General features: G+C 39.0%; 1 protein-coding gene and 2 long non-coding RNA genes across 10 annotated transcripts; 1 reads left to right on the top strand and 2 right to left on the bottom strand.

Annotated features, from left to right (window-relative positions):
- Positions 1-1,578: 1,578 nt before the first annotated feature.
- Positions 1,579-10,923, bottom strand: LOC102079021 (leukocyte elastase inhibitor). 8 transcript variants are annotated; one of them, XR_003218752.1, is made up of 12 exons: positions 10,379-10,923; positions 9,978-10,271; positions 7,915-8,033; positions 7,365-7,478; positions 6,225-6,365; positions 5,766-5,883; positions 4,677-4,822; positions 4,038-4,115; positions 3,818-3,907; positions 2,543-2,723; positions 2,032-2,168; positions 1,823-1,911 (listed from the first exon to the last, which is right to left on the bottom strand). XR_003218752.1 is itself a non-coding variant. In XM_025905116.1 (11 exons), exons 1-11 carry the CDS (start codon positions 10,422-10,424, stop codon positions 1,667-1,669), a joined length of 1,572 nt encoding a protein of 523 aa, XP_025760901.1. In that variant the 5' UTR covers positions 10,425-10,923; the 3' UTR covers positions 1,579-1,666. The 8 variants fall into 8 exon arrangements, 7 of the variants coding, with proteins under 7 accessions (XP_025760901.1, XP_025760902.1, XP_019212015.1 ...); XM_025905116.1 differs by lacking the exon at positions 2,032-2,168 and having other exon boundaries at positions 1,579-1,911; XM_025905117.1 differs by lacking the exon at positions 2,032-2,168 and having other exon boundaries at positions 1,579-1,911; positions 4,677-4,819.
- On the top strand, positions 8,094-9,135 carry LOC109200895 (uncharacterized). Its single transcript, XR_002060951.2, has 2 exons — positions 8,094-8,187; positions 8,322-9,135. It is a non-coding gene; the product is annotated as an uncharacterized LOC109200895 (long non-coding RNA).
- Positions 10,924-13,058: 2,135 nt separating the features above from the next.
- Positions 13,059-14,727, bottom strand: LOC109200890 (uncharacterized). Its single transcript, XR_002060946.1, has 3 exons — positions 14,472-14,727; positions 14,293-14,328; positions 13,059-14,208 (listed from the first exon to the last, which is right to left on the bottom strand). It is a non-coding gene; the product is annotated as an uncharacterized LOC109200890 (long non-coding RNA).
- Positions 14,728-16,424: the final 1,697 nt, after the last annotated feature.

Genomic DNA, 16,424 nt, shown 5'->3' with positions numbered 1-16,424 from the left:
ATATGAACTATATTGCAAAAATATACTTAAAATAAAAGTGTAAATATGACAGCCCCCAAAGGGGATCTAGTGCATTACTTGCGAGAAGAGCTTGCAAATGAGCAGCACAAAGACTGAAACTGATGAGGAATGTAGGACATTTGAAAAGAGTTGTGTCATAAAAGACTTCTTCACCATTTTACATTGATGACATTTTTCTGAATGTTTTCCACAATTTGTAGACAGTTTTTGCAGAATAGTGAACTTCTATCCATCTTTACTCCTGAGAAACTCTGCCTCTCCCCTCTGGCATGTTTAACACTAATTTTTTGGGGCATGCACTCTACTGCAACAGTTGGGAAATCGTTTGTCATATTTATTTAATTTTATGATTGTGAGTATTTTAATACAACTACTTGTATTTGTCCAACAATTCCTCAGAGTGGCACATTTAGGGCCCAGAGCCAAAAAAGTGACACATAGTGGTAACCCCCCCCTCCCCTCCCCAGAAACTATGAGCAAGCACTTTGGCATGATCATAGGAATGCTGTAGAAGAGAACCAGTATAAATAACAAGTATGATTCAATGCAGAGAGGTCTGTTAACACATAAGCTGTGTCCCAAAACGTCGGCTGCATCCTTCGGAGGACCCGGCCTTCGCGGTCTACGTGGGCCGGGTCCTTCGAAGACCGAGAAGGCCGGAAGTGCGAGGCTGTGAAATGGGACGGTCTAGCCTTCAGATTTGCGTCACCGCTGTGTCTGTGGAGTTTAATAAACTCGGCCGTCTGCTCCTTGCTGAGTGAGAAATATGACTGAAGAAGAAATCCAGCTGCAGCCTACACCCTATTGCAGCATAACTATGGGAGGATTCAGGTTTACCTGATCAAGCACTAATATATGTTTTATCAAAAAAGGAAAATTTTAAGCCTAACGTAAAAGCTGCTCTTTCTGACATATCACGCAGGGATAAGAGCAGAAAAAGTAAAACGGATCCTTTAGAGCAGTCTGAAATCTGAGCTTTGGCTAACAGGGATTACTTGTACATTTGCTACGTAAAACCTGTACAAAGGAAGCAAGGAAGAGACAAGGAGAGAGGAATCAAAGCAACAAGGATATAACATGACACATTATTGATTCAGAGCTGGTATAAAGCCATGTCAATATCAGACATGACACAGCTCCATCATGATCTCAGATATTTGTGTTCATGACTTCTATATATTGAGGCCTAATTACTGTATACTGATATTCACAACCTGCCACAATGAGATAAGAATGTACAGATACCATCTCCTGGTCACCATCTAGTGCAGAACTGGGCATTGTATGTGCTGATTGTCCCGAACCGGCCAGTGTGAAGTCAATGAAAAATTAAGATCAAACGTAAATTATACATCATGCAGCAGTTTGTCTCATTTCAGCTACTAAACACTGTTTGATAAATTTCTGATCAGAAGATGGGACATTAGAAGAGTATGGTATAAACATCTGAACAGATAACATTTAAAGATAAGAAAGTTTTGTAATGAGAAAAATACACAATATAACAAACAAACAAAAGACAAAAACTGATAGTAGAGAGCTGTATATTAATATGGATACAGCGCTGTTGTGCAGTGATTTTGAAAGGTTCTCCAACTAAACACTAAAGACTTCTGGTACTGAGCTGCTCTAAAGGACACAGAGCTCACACAGGGCAGCAGAACCGACCAGCAAACAGGATGTTCATAGTGGGGTTATGTCTGATGAAGAAGAGGAAGGGGTGGTCTGCGATGAAGGATTTTAAATCAAAATTGCTCCAGCTTTTCTTGCCCGAATGGAACTCACCCCAACACATATCCACAAAAGTAGCCTCAGTTGCCTTCTCGTGGACCTTCACAAAAGCCTTGTGGATGACTTTTGAAAGTACCAGATCTTTGTGCCCAGACATGCCTGTGACAGAGAAGTGAAAGGAGAACATTTTAAATGAACATAATGCTGCATTTTCATTTGTTATCTGAGAGGATTTTTTCAAATTAAAATCTGATAAGGCTAGGTGGTGATATAGATCACCTGGCTGAGCTGACAACCAAAATACCAAAGGTGCTGCAGGAGCCGGGGTTTGAGTGTTTCCAGATAATTTCCTGCATGCCATTCAACTCATCCTCTCCCTTTCTTCCTATCTTGACTATTCTGTCAAAGTGTAATATCTGCAAAATAACCATGAAAAAAAAAAACCTTCATAATGTCACTTTAACAGCCTGTCATTAGTGATTAGTATCAGAGAGTACAGCTGGTTTAGGCAGGATGAACCAGAACACCTCCCTGACTGTCTGTCAGTATTATGGTATAGTGTAGTATAGTGTCAGGACTGTCATATAAAAGTCCACCAGTCCATTCAAAACCCAGCATCAAAGCTTAGATCCTGCTTTCAAAATCTCACAGTAGTATGATCAGCAAACAAGACAAACAATCTGCTGAAATAAGCAGCTCCATGGTCTTTTGGAGAACTCTGTCACTGCTGGAGCATCTTTGCTCTACACTCTGTTCATAAACATCAATAAACTGCAAACGTATGTCTCACCAGAGAAGTCACACTTTGTGTGATCAAAGACGTCCACCATGCTCATGCTGCTCAGGACTGTGTTCAGGTCATACGTCTCCTCCAGTGTAAATCGAGGCAGCCTCACATCAATGTAACATGTTTGCATCTTGCCTGGATGAGTCCAAGCCACAAACTTTTTATAGGTCAGCTCCTTCTCCAGCTGGGATGGAAACAATATCAGTCATTAGATGTGTGTGTGTGTGTGTGTGTTGTTTATGTGTATTGGTGGCTGTGCACAACTAGTCAAGTAATCATTGCTATTGTCACTAGTTAGTATCAGATGTACTAGTAATTTAATCAGTTTTACTGTTTACATTTTATTGATAAAGTAAATTTACCAATAAATTGTACATTTTTGTGTCCTAAATGTTATGCAGCCATCTGCTGCCAAATAGAGCACTGTTGTTGAGAAATGCCATAAATTCGTTATTCTTGGCCTGACCTTTTTGTTAACATTATTTTATTTAATTACCTATTTTGGTACTTAAAGATGAAAAAAATAGGACCTGCAACCGACGGAAAATAGCTTTCTCTAAAAGGAATTCAGTTATTCAAAAAAGGCTCAGAGTAGAGCTGCTACTCCTTGAAAGGAGACAGCTGAGGGGGCACCTCCAGGATAAGGTGTTCCCACCAGGCATACACTGTGACCTGCTGGAGAGAATATATCTACTGGCCCCAGATAAGCTGAAAGAGAGAGGGAAGTTTGGGCTTCTCTGCTGTCTGTAATACCACACTTCAGATAAGCACAAGAAAGTGGATGGATGATTTATTATTTTGTTATTTTAAATTTAAACTTTTATTGAAGTGATTGTCATGAATTCTCAAATGACATCCATCATTCATGATGCATGGCACAATGTGCCACACTTTTCAGCCGCAGTTTATTCATTTTTCAGTTGTTACTTTTTCATATTTTGACAATGCGTGAACATCTTTTGTAGAAACATGTTTTCATATCATATTTAATATATTTCAAGTGTTTTTCTTCTTCGTTTTTTGTTTGGAGTTTAACGTGTGTAAATGTGCGATGTGAGATCCTGCACAGTTAAGCAGCATGATTCATTCAAGAATGTCATTAAAAGTTTCAAATTACTTTGTTTACACAGTTTTTGACGTCAAGCAGTTTTCAAATTTCACTTAATATCTGGGTGTTTGTCAGTTTTAGACATTTTCGGTTAGTCTGAGTTTTTTTTCTTTATGTAGTTGACTAAGAAATGAGTCACCAGGAACATCCCGAGTGTGTAAGTGTTCTACCTTCTCCAGTCCTGTTGTATCATCCTCGATCTCTGCAGGTAAAAAGATGAGCATGCTCACTTCCTCCCCACTGTAAGGCATCTCTAGAATCTGTCCAGCAGAGGGTGTCAAGCATTACTGCACATAAATCTACTGATACACATACATTGCAATCACTCAGTCTCTCAGTGAAATCTGATTATGCAGTGATTTATATCAATATGATAAATATGATGGTTACTTTGCAGTTTGCTTCTTCGATGAAGGTACACATGAAGTTCTCTTCCTGTTTCATCATCTTCACAGGCTTTGAGTCATTCTGAAGACAAACAAGACATTTTTGACCTGAAATAACATTCTTTTAATATATACATTGAAATATTTCTTGGATGCAAAAGTGGATTAAATGATTCTGAAAATAAAAAAGACAAAAATTTGCCTTTGAAGCTGTGTGTCATGAATACTCATTTCCAGTCACAGATGTATTCTCATGTCTTTTATTAAAGTAGTTTGTAAAGAAGATTTGCATGTCGTACACTCCCAAACAAATCTTATTTGTCTTACGCTGGGTCTTAATGCAGTCTCACGTGAATATTTTAGCTCCTCATCTTTAAAGTTCCCTCCTCTTGAGGCCATTTTGATTGGCTGTCCCTGTTTAACAAAAGGGGAGGGGCTGATCTTTCTGACATCACGCAGAGCAGAGAAACTGAAACCGGTCCTTAACAGCAGTCTGAAACCTGAGCTTTGGCTCACAGGGATTACTTGTATATTTGCTCATGATTTAAACTGTCCATGTTGACCAGCCACAAGTGCAATGGTATATAGACTTTACAAGGTTATAGTTTCATAGTCAGTGTTCTGTTTTTATGAGCACTTTTACCTTGTTGAGCCAAAATTGAGCATCATAAGTTTTAGAGTACAAGAAATCTTTCTTCCAGCTGCCTCTGAAGTGGGTGGCAGTGAACAACACCAGCCTGGTCAGTTCATTCAAATCATCTTCATCCACCACCTCTGTGATGTTACCTGCTGACCAAAGTAAAACCAAATGTAAACATTGAGAAGTAAAGCCTCAAAGGCTGCAGCAAAGTTTTCATCCACAAATCTATGAAACATGATGGACCCCACACTCTTTCAGCCTTTGTAGGCCAGAGAAACATGATGAGTTTGACAAATGCTGTTTAATCAGAGTATATTCTTTGACTATTAGTGAAACCTGAAGATACTATTCATCAGCACAACATGTGAATATTTAGAACAAGTAAGGATGCACAGCCATTCTGGCTAATCACTACAGCACACATGTAACAACTCATTATTGAAGTATTTAAAAATCCTGCTTTTTCTACACGAGATAAGATGAATGAGGTAAACAAGGGACATCAGGTAAGCAGGTAGCAAGCATTAATGTGCTGTTCTACAAGATGGTGCTCCTCTCTATATTTCTTCATGCATACCCTCAATGCTCTGCATATACTTGAGCTGAGTTTTCAGTCAAGGTCAACACATCTGGATGTAAACAAAGCATTCTGGTGCCTGGCAGCGACCTTGGAAGTGAAAGCTATGCCAGCACAAACAGGCAGGGAAACAGTGGCTGAAAAGAAACAAGTGAACAGAGGACTGTGCAGACACTGAGGAAGGTGGTTCTGGGATCCAGAGATCACTGCTGAAACTGCCTGAAGCACTGTGGGTTAAATCAGGAATAACGGTGGAAGGAGCCCTTTGACAAACCCTGGTCATAGGTCTGTAAAGCTTCTTCACTCTTTAAAACTATCTTAAGTACATCTACCATCACTTCTGAACACCAGAAGAGGAAAAAGTCATTCAGTATTTTCATGGTATCCTTACAGGTGCACACTCCTCACCTTAGAGGGACTTAGCAGGAGCAGTGAGTCCTGCTCATGGAAAACATGTGAACTTGAACTGGACATTAGATGAAGTGATTGTGTGTACATGTGTAAATGTGATCCACCTGGTGTGTGTTGCTGCACCCAGTTGTTGATATCAATCCTGACCTCTTCAGACCTGGTCTTGAAGTCCACAGACTCCAGCTCTGCTCTGTAATGTTTCTTGCTTTGTATTAAGAATTCCTGAAACCACAGACGACACATTTGTAAATTGACTCCAGCAAAGTCTCTGACATCACTGATTCTGATTTACTTCAAGCTGACATGATAAGAAAACACAGTTATAATCACATGATCACACATACCTCACATCAATCACTAACACATTTACAGATTCTGATCTGTCATTCTGAGGAGCCAGAGGAGTACAATGAGAGTTTCTACTTTACTTGCTTATATGTTGACCTGCTGCTCTCATCATCCTTCTCTACAGAACTCACAGCATTTCTGTCTCTGCCTCTCATTGACTCCAAAACACACGAGCTCATGAAGAATCACACTCTACATAAGAAGAAGAAACAGACCTGAGTAAAGGGGCAGGACTTCTCTCTGTACAGTCTGTTAGCAACAGTGAAGGTAAATGGAGAATCTGTCCTGTTGAGTTCAGTGAGAAGTTTGGCAAAGCTGCTGTGAACATCACCCCAACAATCCTTGGTTTGCAAGCACTGTGGACAAAACACATTAGTGGATTCAAAGAAGGACTCAGAAGAAAATACTGGACTGGATCTAACAAGAAAGAAAGAAAATCAAACTAACTTTTGATTTTCTTTCTTTGTTGTGAGATCATTTGTTATTATTTGTTTCCTCTGAGTGCCCAGCTTCTTCAACATACCCAGGGAACCTTTCGGTTATCTGGATTCACTTAGCCTAACATCGGCAATAAGTGCTCACAACAGCCCTGCGTTTCCATCTTCACTATCCAATAAAAGCCACAAATAACAAAAGACAGAGCTTACTGTGTCACAGCCTAAAGGAGACACTCTCCTAACCTCTGTGTGGTAACAGTATGTAACTGTAACTTTCTTTTACAACTTTCTGAGTCTGTGAAAATAAAAATAACTAATTGTAAGCTGCATTCAAGCTCACTTTGTGTCTTCATTATCAGGCTGGTCCCTACATGACTGTGGTAACTGAGCTTCCTACAGATGAACAGACAAAGACTGTATCCACACAATGGAGCTGTTATTATTTTGTGTATTTCTCAAAGTTAGTAGGAAGACTGTTTGTGCAGCATTGATCCCGTTGGAAAGATTTGAACTTTCTTTCTTAACTTTCAATAAATCTCAGAAAACTGGTTTGGTTTCAGTCTCAGTTTATTTTTCCACATTACTCTGGAGTTACTTTGCTCATTTATGTTGTCATGTTGACTTGAGTTTAGTTTATTTGACCTCTTTTAAGGGTCCAATATCATCACTTTTGTATGACTTACTGTGCCCTCATGTCTAACCAGCTCAGTCGCTCACATTAGGTTTCAGACTATAATAATATCACACTGATACACTGGAGACAAGTCAGGGTCATTTATACAGTTATAATGGTCACAGTGGTTTCCAGCAGCTGCTTAAATTAACACCAGAGCATCCTGCATGTGTTAAATGAGTACCACTACAATAACTATTCTGCACTATAATTTTAATGTTTGTGTGTGAGCATGTGTACTGTACCTTTGACATCTGTGTGGCTGTGTTGCCTCTGGCCCCCAGCATCACCATAGCCAGGGCTGAAGAGATGCTGAACGGGGAGAAAAAGATGTTTCCCGTCTTGTTGTTGTTGCTCAGCTGTTTGAGCAAAGCCAGAGAGAAGGAAGTGTTGTCCTTGGGCAGAGATGTTGCTGATGCCATTGTTTCTGGTACAAAGAAGGGGGCAGAGAGTTCTTCAATGTGCCAAGCAAGATTAATTAAATCTAACTGAGGTTCACTTTACCAAAAAATTACAAAACAAAAACTACGGTGGCTGTTATTCAGGGTTTTTGTTTAAAATGATATCCTTCATGGTGTGTATGCAGATTTAGTCACAAAGCTCCCAGATAAGTCAATGAGTTATAAACAGCTGAAAGGGTTAGCATTACTCTTTGAGTGCACATGGAGGAAAAAAAAATCTACAATAGGATTACAGTTATACACACAAGATACACTGTGTGGGGTAATTTATGAGTAGTAACCACGTAGACGTGATTTATAAAAAAAAAAAACTGAATAAAGTTACATGACTTACTGACATCCACTTTTCTTTCGTCGTCAGACGGTCAGGATTCTTTCTGGCTTCCGCTTGAAGCGTTTTTTGTTTGTTTGGGTTTCGCGTTGACCATAACCTCCCCCGGCACTGATTACGTTCTGGATAAGAGAAGTAACGGGAATGAACTCGTCACCTACTAACCAATCAGTTAACTGGAAAACAGCGTCACCATGCCCTCGGATCTCTCTGTCTGAGGAGTAGGAGGATCTAAAGTTTTCCGGTAGCGTCTAAACTCTTCACATTTCCCAAATGGTTAGTAGGAAATCTAAATTTCTTTCTTTTTTCTACATTGTGTAAATCTTCAGTGTTTATAGTTTTTCGTAATAATTTGCACAATTACGCATGGCATAATTTCTTAAACTTGATAACTGAACATTTTTGCACAGGTCTTTTATCCCTCTGAATAAGCAGGAGGATAACGCATTAAAGAGGCATTTTTACTGTGCGCACAATACTGTTGTCATAAGCTACGTGTCACGCTAGCGAAGCAAGCCGTGTGGAGGTGAGATAAGGACCCAAAACGCAGGCACTGGCTGAGATGTGAGATGCTTTATTGAAGCAGAGTGACATACAACCAAAAGCGAGGGTGGCGAGAAACAGAACTAGGAACGACTCCAGACTGGGAAAACTAAACCCTGAATCCGCAGGAAGACATGGAGGGAGTGACGCAGGGAGGTAACACAGACGGATCAATAACGCACACAAGAGGACACATGCTATAAATACACACAGAAGGAAACGAGGAAACAGCACACAGGAGGGAGATACAGCTGAACCTAATGAATCCGAGGAGACAAGGAGGACACAAGCTGAATACACTGACATCAGGAACGGACCTTCAAAGTAAAACAGGAAATACACAGACTGGACAGAGAACAGAGGGAGCACAGAACTAAAACCCTAAACACTAAAAAAGTCTAAACCCAAATACATACACAGAATAAACTGGAACATAAGATCATAATAATAAACACAAAACGCTGGGTCAAATGACCCAGGACTTAATTTAGAGTAAAATCAGATGCAACCTTTAATTGATGTGATTCTGTGAGAAAATTCAACACATCACATTGGACAGGAAAAGATGTTATTCCCTGTTGCTGGCATTTCAGGAAGGACACTTGTACATATTTGAATTGTACCTGAAACACTGTTTTACATTTCTACACACAACAAAATAAATAAGCTGCTTCAAACATCTCCAAAGTGAAATTTCAATGATTTTAGAAACATCCATCCATCCATTCGCTTCCGCTTATCCTTTTCAAGGGGGTGCTGGAGCCTATCCCAGCTGTCATAGGGCAAGAGGCGGGGTACACCCTGGACAGGTTGCCAGTCTGTCGCAGGGCTAACACACAGAGACACACAACCATTCGCACTCACATTCACTCCTGAATGAGGACAAAACTGTAACCCCTGGTGATCTCTGCACCTTCAGGACCCCAGCCCAGACCTGCACTAGGAGAGGTCAGGGAGATGCTGGGTGTCTGCAGTCTCACTGGGGAATAAAAGGTACCAGGATTAAGAAGGAAGCAGAATCAAACACAACACTTAGTTTCTTGTTTACACACCCGGTAGCTATGGACCAGCATTAACATATTATTGTTATGCTTCTTGTGATTTGATGAAACAAAGAGTGAACAATTCACTCTTATAGATCTTTGCAAACTCTAAATTTGATTCCTTGGTTGCTAAACACTCAGTCTCCAATAACTAACCTCTAATACTGTCTGATTGCTCCTTGCTACAGTGGGCTTTGAGAGCATTTTTGATAACGGCCAAAAATAAAGAAAGCAGTGAAAATATCAGATAAATAAAGTGACTCAAAACTACAGAGAATAACAGATCCTGTCTTTAATACATTGTTTGTCTATACAACAATTAAATATGTTTAAAGCTATGATTGAAAAACTCTTTTAATAACTTTGTTACAGTTTATAAAAACCAAAGGATCGATAATAAAAACGCAGTAATCACTTATTCATGTCACTATTATTATTCTCGCTTTGTTCCAAGAGTTAGTCCATACTTGTTTTTCTTACCAGTAACAGAGAGTCTGACCGAATCACTTAATGGGGAGCTGAATTCACGACTTGAGCCTCTTTTCTTATACTGACACTGGTACAATCCCTCGTTATCAAAGTCCACGTTAGGAATACTGAAGGTAGCAGAGTTTGTGTTGGAGGTTTGGCTCCTCGTGAATGAACCCTGAATTTGACTCAGAGTGAACGATCCACCTAAAACCTGAGTTGAGACTGAACATGTGATTTCAACAGTCTGACCCCAGGTCACCTCACCAACAGGGCAAATGGAAATACGAGGTTTTGGAAAACTCACTGAAAAAATATCAACATATGAAAGCATTATCTCACCAGGTTACTGATTCTATTATTGAAAGAAGAGAATGAAACAAAGAACTTGGCAAAGTGGATTTTTTTCTTACCAGTGAGTCTGACAGAGGAAGAGCTGAACCTTTGACTTGTTTTCATGTACTGACACTGGTACAGTCCATCATGATCAAAGTTCACATTGTGAAGATTGAATGTAACAGAGCTCGTAGAGGATGTTTGACTCTGACTGAATGAGCCTGAAGTCTTCTGGAGGATAAAAGTTCCACCTGAGAACTTTTCTGAGACTGAGCAAGTGATGCTGACGTCCTGACCCCAGGTGACCTCATTACTGTACAAGGAGATGGTGGGCTCTGGGTTGCTTACTGAAAAAAAACAAATGCCATGGTGTTACATGAGCCAAGGCACAGGCAAGTTCAGATCAGATCATATTAGTGCCCGTCGTATTGGCTGATGGCTTAGCTGATATCATTGCATGTATGGAAATGAAAAACCTCAGTAACTTGAGGGGCTTAGGTAGAGTTGGATGTCTCGAGACCGGTCTTGGTCTCGAGACCACTTTTACGTGGTCTTGGTCTCGTCTTGGTCTCGACTGACTTTGGTCTCGCTGTCTCGGTCTTGCGTTCTCAAATCGACATAGTGTTCGGGAGATTTGGAGTCAGCCATCAGCGGAGCGGGGGGGGGGAGGGGGTGGCTTACTGGGCTTAAGCCCAGCTCATTTTTTCAGAAGCATGGGGTCTTTTGGAGTGTAATTTGTTAGTTAGATGCCTGACTGACAACTGTATAAAATAAAAACAACACACGAAGCACAGAGCTCACCGTCGTAAATTCCCACTAATTTTGGTATGATCCGAGCTCAGGCACTAGGCGACTGCCTGCGAGTTTGCTGCAGACAGAGGAGAGCTTAAGTTTGACCAGGTACCAAAGCAAATCATTCGTACTGTACAAATAATGTAAATATGACGGTGTATCACAAAAGATTGATATCAAACTGATCACTTGGTTGCGTTACTTGCTCTTCGAGTGAATCAACAAATGGATAAATAAAAAGCCAAACAACAATGCCGTCTTTTTTTTTTTTTAGAGAGAGTCTTAGCCTACATTTCATATTTTCAGTTGTTACCCTCCACGGCTAAACAAACTCTCTAAATCGGTTTCAGTTATGTACTGATGTACACAACAATGGAATAAGGGGCTTCTTTCAAAGAAAAAACTCAGGTAGATGTTATTTTATATATTATGCTTTGTATGTTGTTCAGTATATTTCTATGCAAAACAAGAGGAATTTCAATACACAGCAGTATATTCACAGTTGAAACCAGATATTTACATACACTTTAGGGAGAAAACATAAAAACTTTTTTTTTTACTGTTAAACATCAATTTAGAGTAAACTTGTTTTGTTTTAGATAAATAAATGTTGAAATATCTTTTGAATTAGTTAAATGTCAGAATAAAGAGAGAGAGAGCTGTCTATTTGTGATCACTTTCATCAAATTTAGGAGTACATATACACTAAGTTTATTGTTAATTAATAAAACTCCAGAAGATTCCACTCTGAGCTGAAGAAGCTTCTGATTGGTTAGTAGAGTCCATGTGAGTAAATTGGTGACACACCTGTGGATGCATATAAGGCAAAACACAGAGCCTGTTTCTTTGACAAAATCAAGAGATGTCAACCAAAACACCAGGAAAAGAATTGTGGAGCTCCATAAGTGTGGCTCAGTTTTAAATACAATTTGGTGCCATTTGCAATTAAGAAATACAAACAATTTCTCTCTTTACTCTTAAAGTTAACAAATATGTTTTTTATATTTATCAGTCTAAAAAAATAAACATTTAGTCTGATTTGATGTTACAATTAAAAAAGTGTTTGTGTTTTTATCTGAAGAGTATGTAAATATCTGGTTTCAACTGCATATTTGATGATGTTGGTGTTTGGCTTGATTGTCAGCACAAAGAGGGAGAGAGAGGAAAGAGAGGGAGATGGAACAAGAGCAGGTGAGACACACATGTTAGTCAAATAGTTGTTTGCCAAAACTCATCAGAACATGTATCTAGTACCTAGTGTAACTTTTAAGATACCATTTGTTACTTTTCAACTTCTATATTTGTTAAGTTATGCAGGCTTGTTTGCACAACAAGGCTAAATAATTATATAAACATTTCTGAATCTGAATCTAAATTTGGTAGAATTAAAAATAAGTGTAGTGCAGGTCTATGATGATTTTAGTGCTACTATCATCTAGTTCTGATTCTGGTTCTGTCTTGGTTAAGTCCTAAGTAGTCCTGATTTTGAACTGTTGTAGTCCTGTTTTAATTCTGGATCAGTTCTGGGTCTGGTTGAATTGGGGTTTAGTCCTCGTGTCTTGATACAGCCCCGACTTTGTTCTGCCTTGCTGCTTAATTAAAAAACTAGTTTAAGGTGATATATATTTTTTTCCTATATGAAGTCATTCTTTTTTAACAAAACTCAAAACTGAGCCTAATAATCTTTCAGTCATTTGTACCCTCACTTAATTTCCTTTCGCTGCTCAGCTCTCACACAGTGGCTGAGCTATGCTCCAATCCCTCCATATTGTGGCCAATCACATGCAAGGATATAGGATAATATCATTATGTGAAAAACACTGAGGGTGAGAGACGGGACAGTCAAGTGGAGCGTGCGTCTGTCCTCTCAGTAAGTGAGTGAGACAGTAGACAGCAGTGAGGAGGGCTGTGCGAAAGCAAAAACACATAAATATGCCTGACACCCGTAAACGAAGCAGCATCTGGCTGCAGTTTAAAGACTTTTTTTGTCTCGGTCTTGGTCTTGTCTTGGTCTTGATACCCTCTGGTCTTGTCTTGGTCTCGGATTAGGCGGTCTTGACTACAAGTCTAGGCTTAGGTGGAAACTTTTTTTAACCCTGCAGCTTTTTGAACACAATAGTTTTAAGTTATTGCTGCTAAAGAGAAATGTTTAAATTAAAGAGTTCACTTTTTTGGACAAGCACTGAAAATGCTGCGCTGCACATATTGTAATGCTGTCTAAAAAGAAAAATGACTTTTTCTAAACATTGCATGAATTAGAAAATACTGTCAACAGTCACATTTTTAGGATCTTTACGGTAACACGCTTTTTCAAGATGAAAAGTCTGTAAATTAGGCTTTAAGTGACGTCTGAGCTCAAAGTTCTTCACAAGCCTTCAAAATAAAGGTCAGAACATCAGAAAGTTTGGTGTGTCTAATTGCTGCTGAAGTGGAAAATTCTGTTTGTCTAATTAAATAAAATCACCGTTAAAGATATGTATTTACATTTTTTAATTGGAAAATATTATTAAAACATTTTTTCAGTAAGAAACAGGTTAACATGGAATCTTTAAACTATGCAAATCAGTTATCTCATTAAATATGCATTAAGCTGCAGACATGTTCAACAGACAAAGTGAGTGTAATGAAACAAACACCTAAATTTGTTTGTTTAATTCATTTGAACATATTTTCAGGGAAAGTAAAATATGATGGAATGAGAACTAACTAGAATCTAAGTATTGACAAGTACATGAAAAAAACAGCTATTGTAAAGTGATAAGACCATAAACATTATAGAAAAGTTTTCTTACCTGAACAGACGATGCCAGCATCCCGACCATGGTGACAGGAATAACTAATATAGCTGCTGTACCTACAATTGTCTAGAGAAGTTTCACTTCCTGAACAGTCCACATTACTGTGCAAGAAAGTTCCTGTACCTTGACCAAAGTAAGCAGACCCAAGAGCCTCCAGAGCTATCCCACAGCTCTGCTACAGACCACCTCAGCATCTTGTAAGTCCCAGCCATCATCACACACTGTTCCCCAGGAATAGTAAGGGTAAGAGTAAGAGTTATAGATTTCAACTCTTCCAGAGCACTGAGTGGACCCAGATCCAGCTAATCTGATCAGACCTATCAGGAAAAAGACAATATGAACTATGTTGCAAAATGTCTTTAAAATTAAAATGTAAGTATGACAGGTTAGAACAGACTGACCTGCAGAAGGTGAAGATGAGACCACGAGATAAGCAGCTATGGGAAAATAAAAAAATTGAATATTATCAGGACATAAAGTTATTCAGTCTAAAAATACTGTAAGAAAAGTTGTTATAAAGTTTTTTAGAGGGTCTCTGTAATAAAGAAAAGTATTAAACATTATCGAAAATCTGTTTTACCGAAGATCAAGAAGTGAAGCGCTCTCTTCTCTCTGCCGTCCATGACTGAGAAAAAAGGCTGCTGCTTGATGTCTTATCTCTATACAAGAAGATCATGTGCTCTTGGAGGGTTTCTAAAAAAAATGATATTGTATTAGATAAGACAGGGCACAGTCATGCACAGATCAGGTCATTTTAGTGCCTGCCATGTTGGCTCATGGCTTAGCTGATACTACTTTATGTATGTAAATGACAAATCTCATTTAAGGAGTGTTATTTGAAACCACTCTGCAGCTGACTACCACTTTTTTCTTTTATTGCTGTACGTGATTTAGTGTCTGCTGGCAGTTATGCCCATATTCTAATGAGATAAAACCAGCTTGATTTGTATTTACATTTTTATTGGAAAACACTTTAAAAAATGTTTACATAAGAAAGTTAACAGGTTAAAATTATATATTTAAAAGATCCAAATGAGGTGTTATCTATTTAAATATACACTACACTGCAGAGATGTTCAAAAGGCAAATTGTAGTCAAGCAAGACATTTGAACATCTGTTCATAACTAGGAAAGTAAAATATGATGGAATGAAAAGAAACCAGAATTTAAGTATTGATGAGTACATGAAGAAAACAGTTATTATACTGTTCACACTATTCGCACCCTGTTCCCCAGGACGAGTAAGAGTTATACTTATATATTTCAACTCTTCCAGAGCACAGAGTGGACCCAGATCCAACTAATCTGATCAGACCTATGAGGAAAAAGACATATGAACTATATTGCAAAAATATACTTAAAATAAAAGTGTAAATATGACAGCCCCCAAAGGGATCTAGTGCATTACTTGCGAGAAGAGCTTGCAAATGAGCAGCACAAAGACTGAAACTGATGAGGAATGTAGGACATTTGAAAGAGTTGTGTCATAAAAGACTTCTTCACCATTTACATTGATGACATTTTCTGAATGTTTTCCACAATTTGTAGACAGTTTTTTGCAGAATAGTGAACTTCTATCCATCTTTACTCCTGAGAAACTCTGCCTCTCCCTCTGGCATGTTTAACACTAATTTTTTGGGCATGCACTCTACTGCAACAGTTGGGAAATCGTTTGTCATATTTATTTAATTTTATGATTGTGAGTATTTTAATACAACTACTTGTATTTGTCCAACAATTCCTCAGAGTGGCACATTTAGGGCCCAGAGCCAAAAAAGTGACACATAGTGGTAACCCCCCCTCCCTCCCCAGAAACTATGAGCAAGCACTTTGGCATGATCATAGGAATGCTGTAGAAGAGAACCAGTATAAATAACAAGTATGATTCAATGCAGAGAGGTCTGTTAACACATAAGCTGTGTCCCAAAACGTCGGCTGCATCCTTCGGAGGACCCGGCCTTCGCGGTCTACGTGGGCCGGGTCCTTCGAAGACCGAGAAGGCCGGAAGTGCGAGGCTGTGAAATGGGACGGTCTAGCCTTCAGATTTGCGTCACCGCTGTGTCTGTGGAGTTTAATAAACTCGGCCGTCTGCTCCTTGCTGAGTGAGAATATGACTGAAGAAGAAATCCAGCTGCAGCCTACACCCTATTGCAGCATAACTATGGGAGGATTCAGGTTTACCTGATCAAGCACTAATATATGTTTATCAAAAAGGAACATTTTAAGCCTAACGTAAAAGCTGCTCTTTCTGAATATCACGCAGGGATAAGAGCAGAAAAAGTAAAACGGATCCTTTAGAGCAGTCTGAAATCTGAGCTTTGGCTCACAGGGATTACTTGTACATTTGCTGCGTAAAACCTGTACAAAGGAAGCAAGGAAGAGACAAGGAGAGAGGAGTCAAAGCACAAGGATATAACATGACACATTAATTGATTCAGAGCTGGTATAAAGCCATGTCATATCAGACATGACACAGCTCCATCATGATCTCAGATATTTGTGTCATGACTTCTATATATTGAGGCCTAATTAC

Source organism: Oreochromis niloticus, unplaced genomic scaffold (genome assembly GCF_001858045.2).
Source record: "Oreochromis niloticus isolate F11D_XX unplaced genomic scaffold, O_niloticus_UMD_NMBU tig00008779_pilon, whole genome shotgun sequence".
NCBI lineage: Eukaryota > Metazoa > Chordata > Actinopteri > Cichliformes > Cichlidae > Oreochromis > Oreochromis niloticus.
This window is presented reverse-complemented; position numbering and strand designations above follow the sequence as displayed.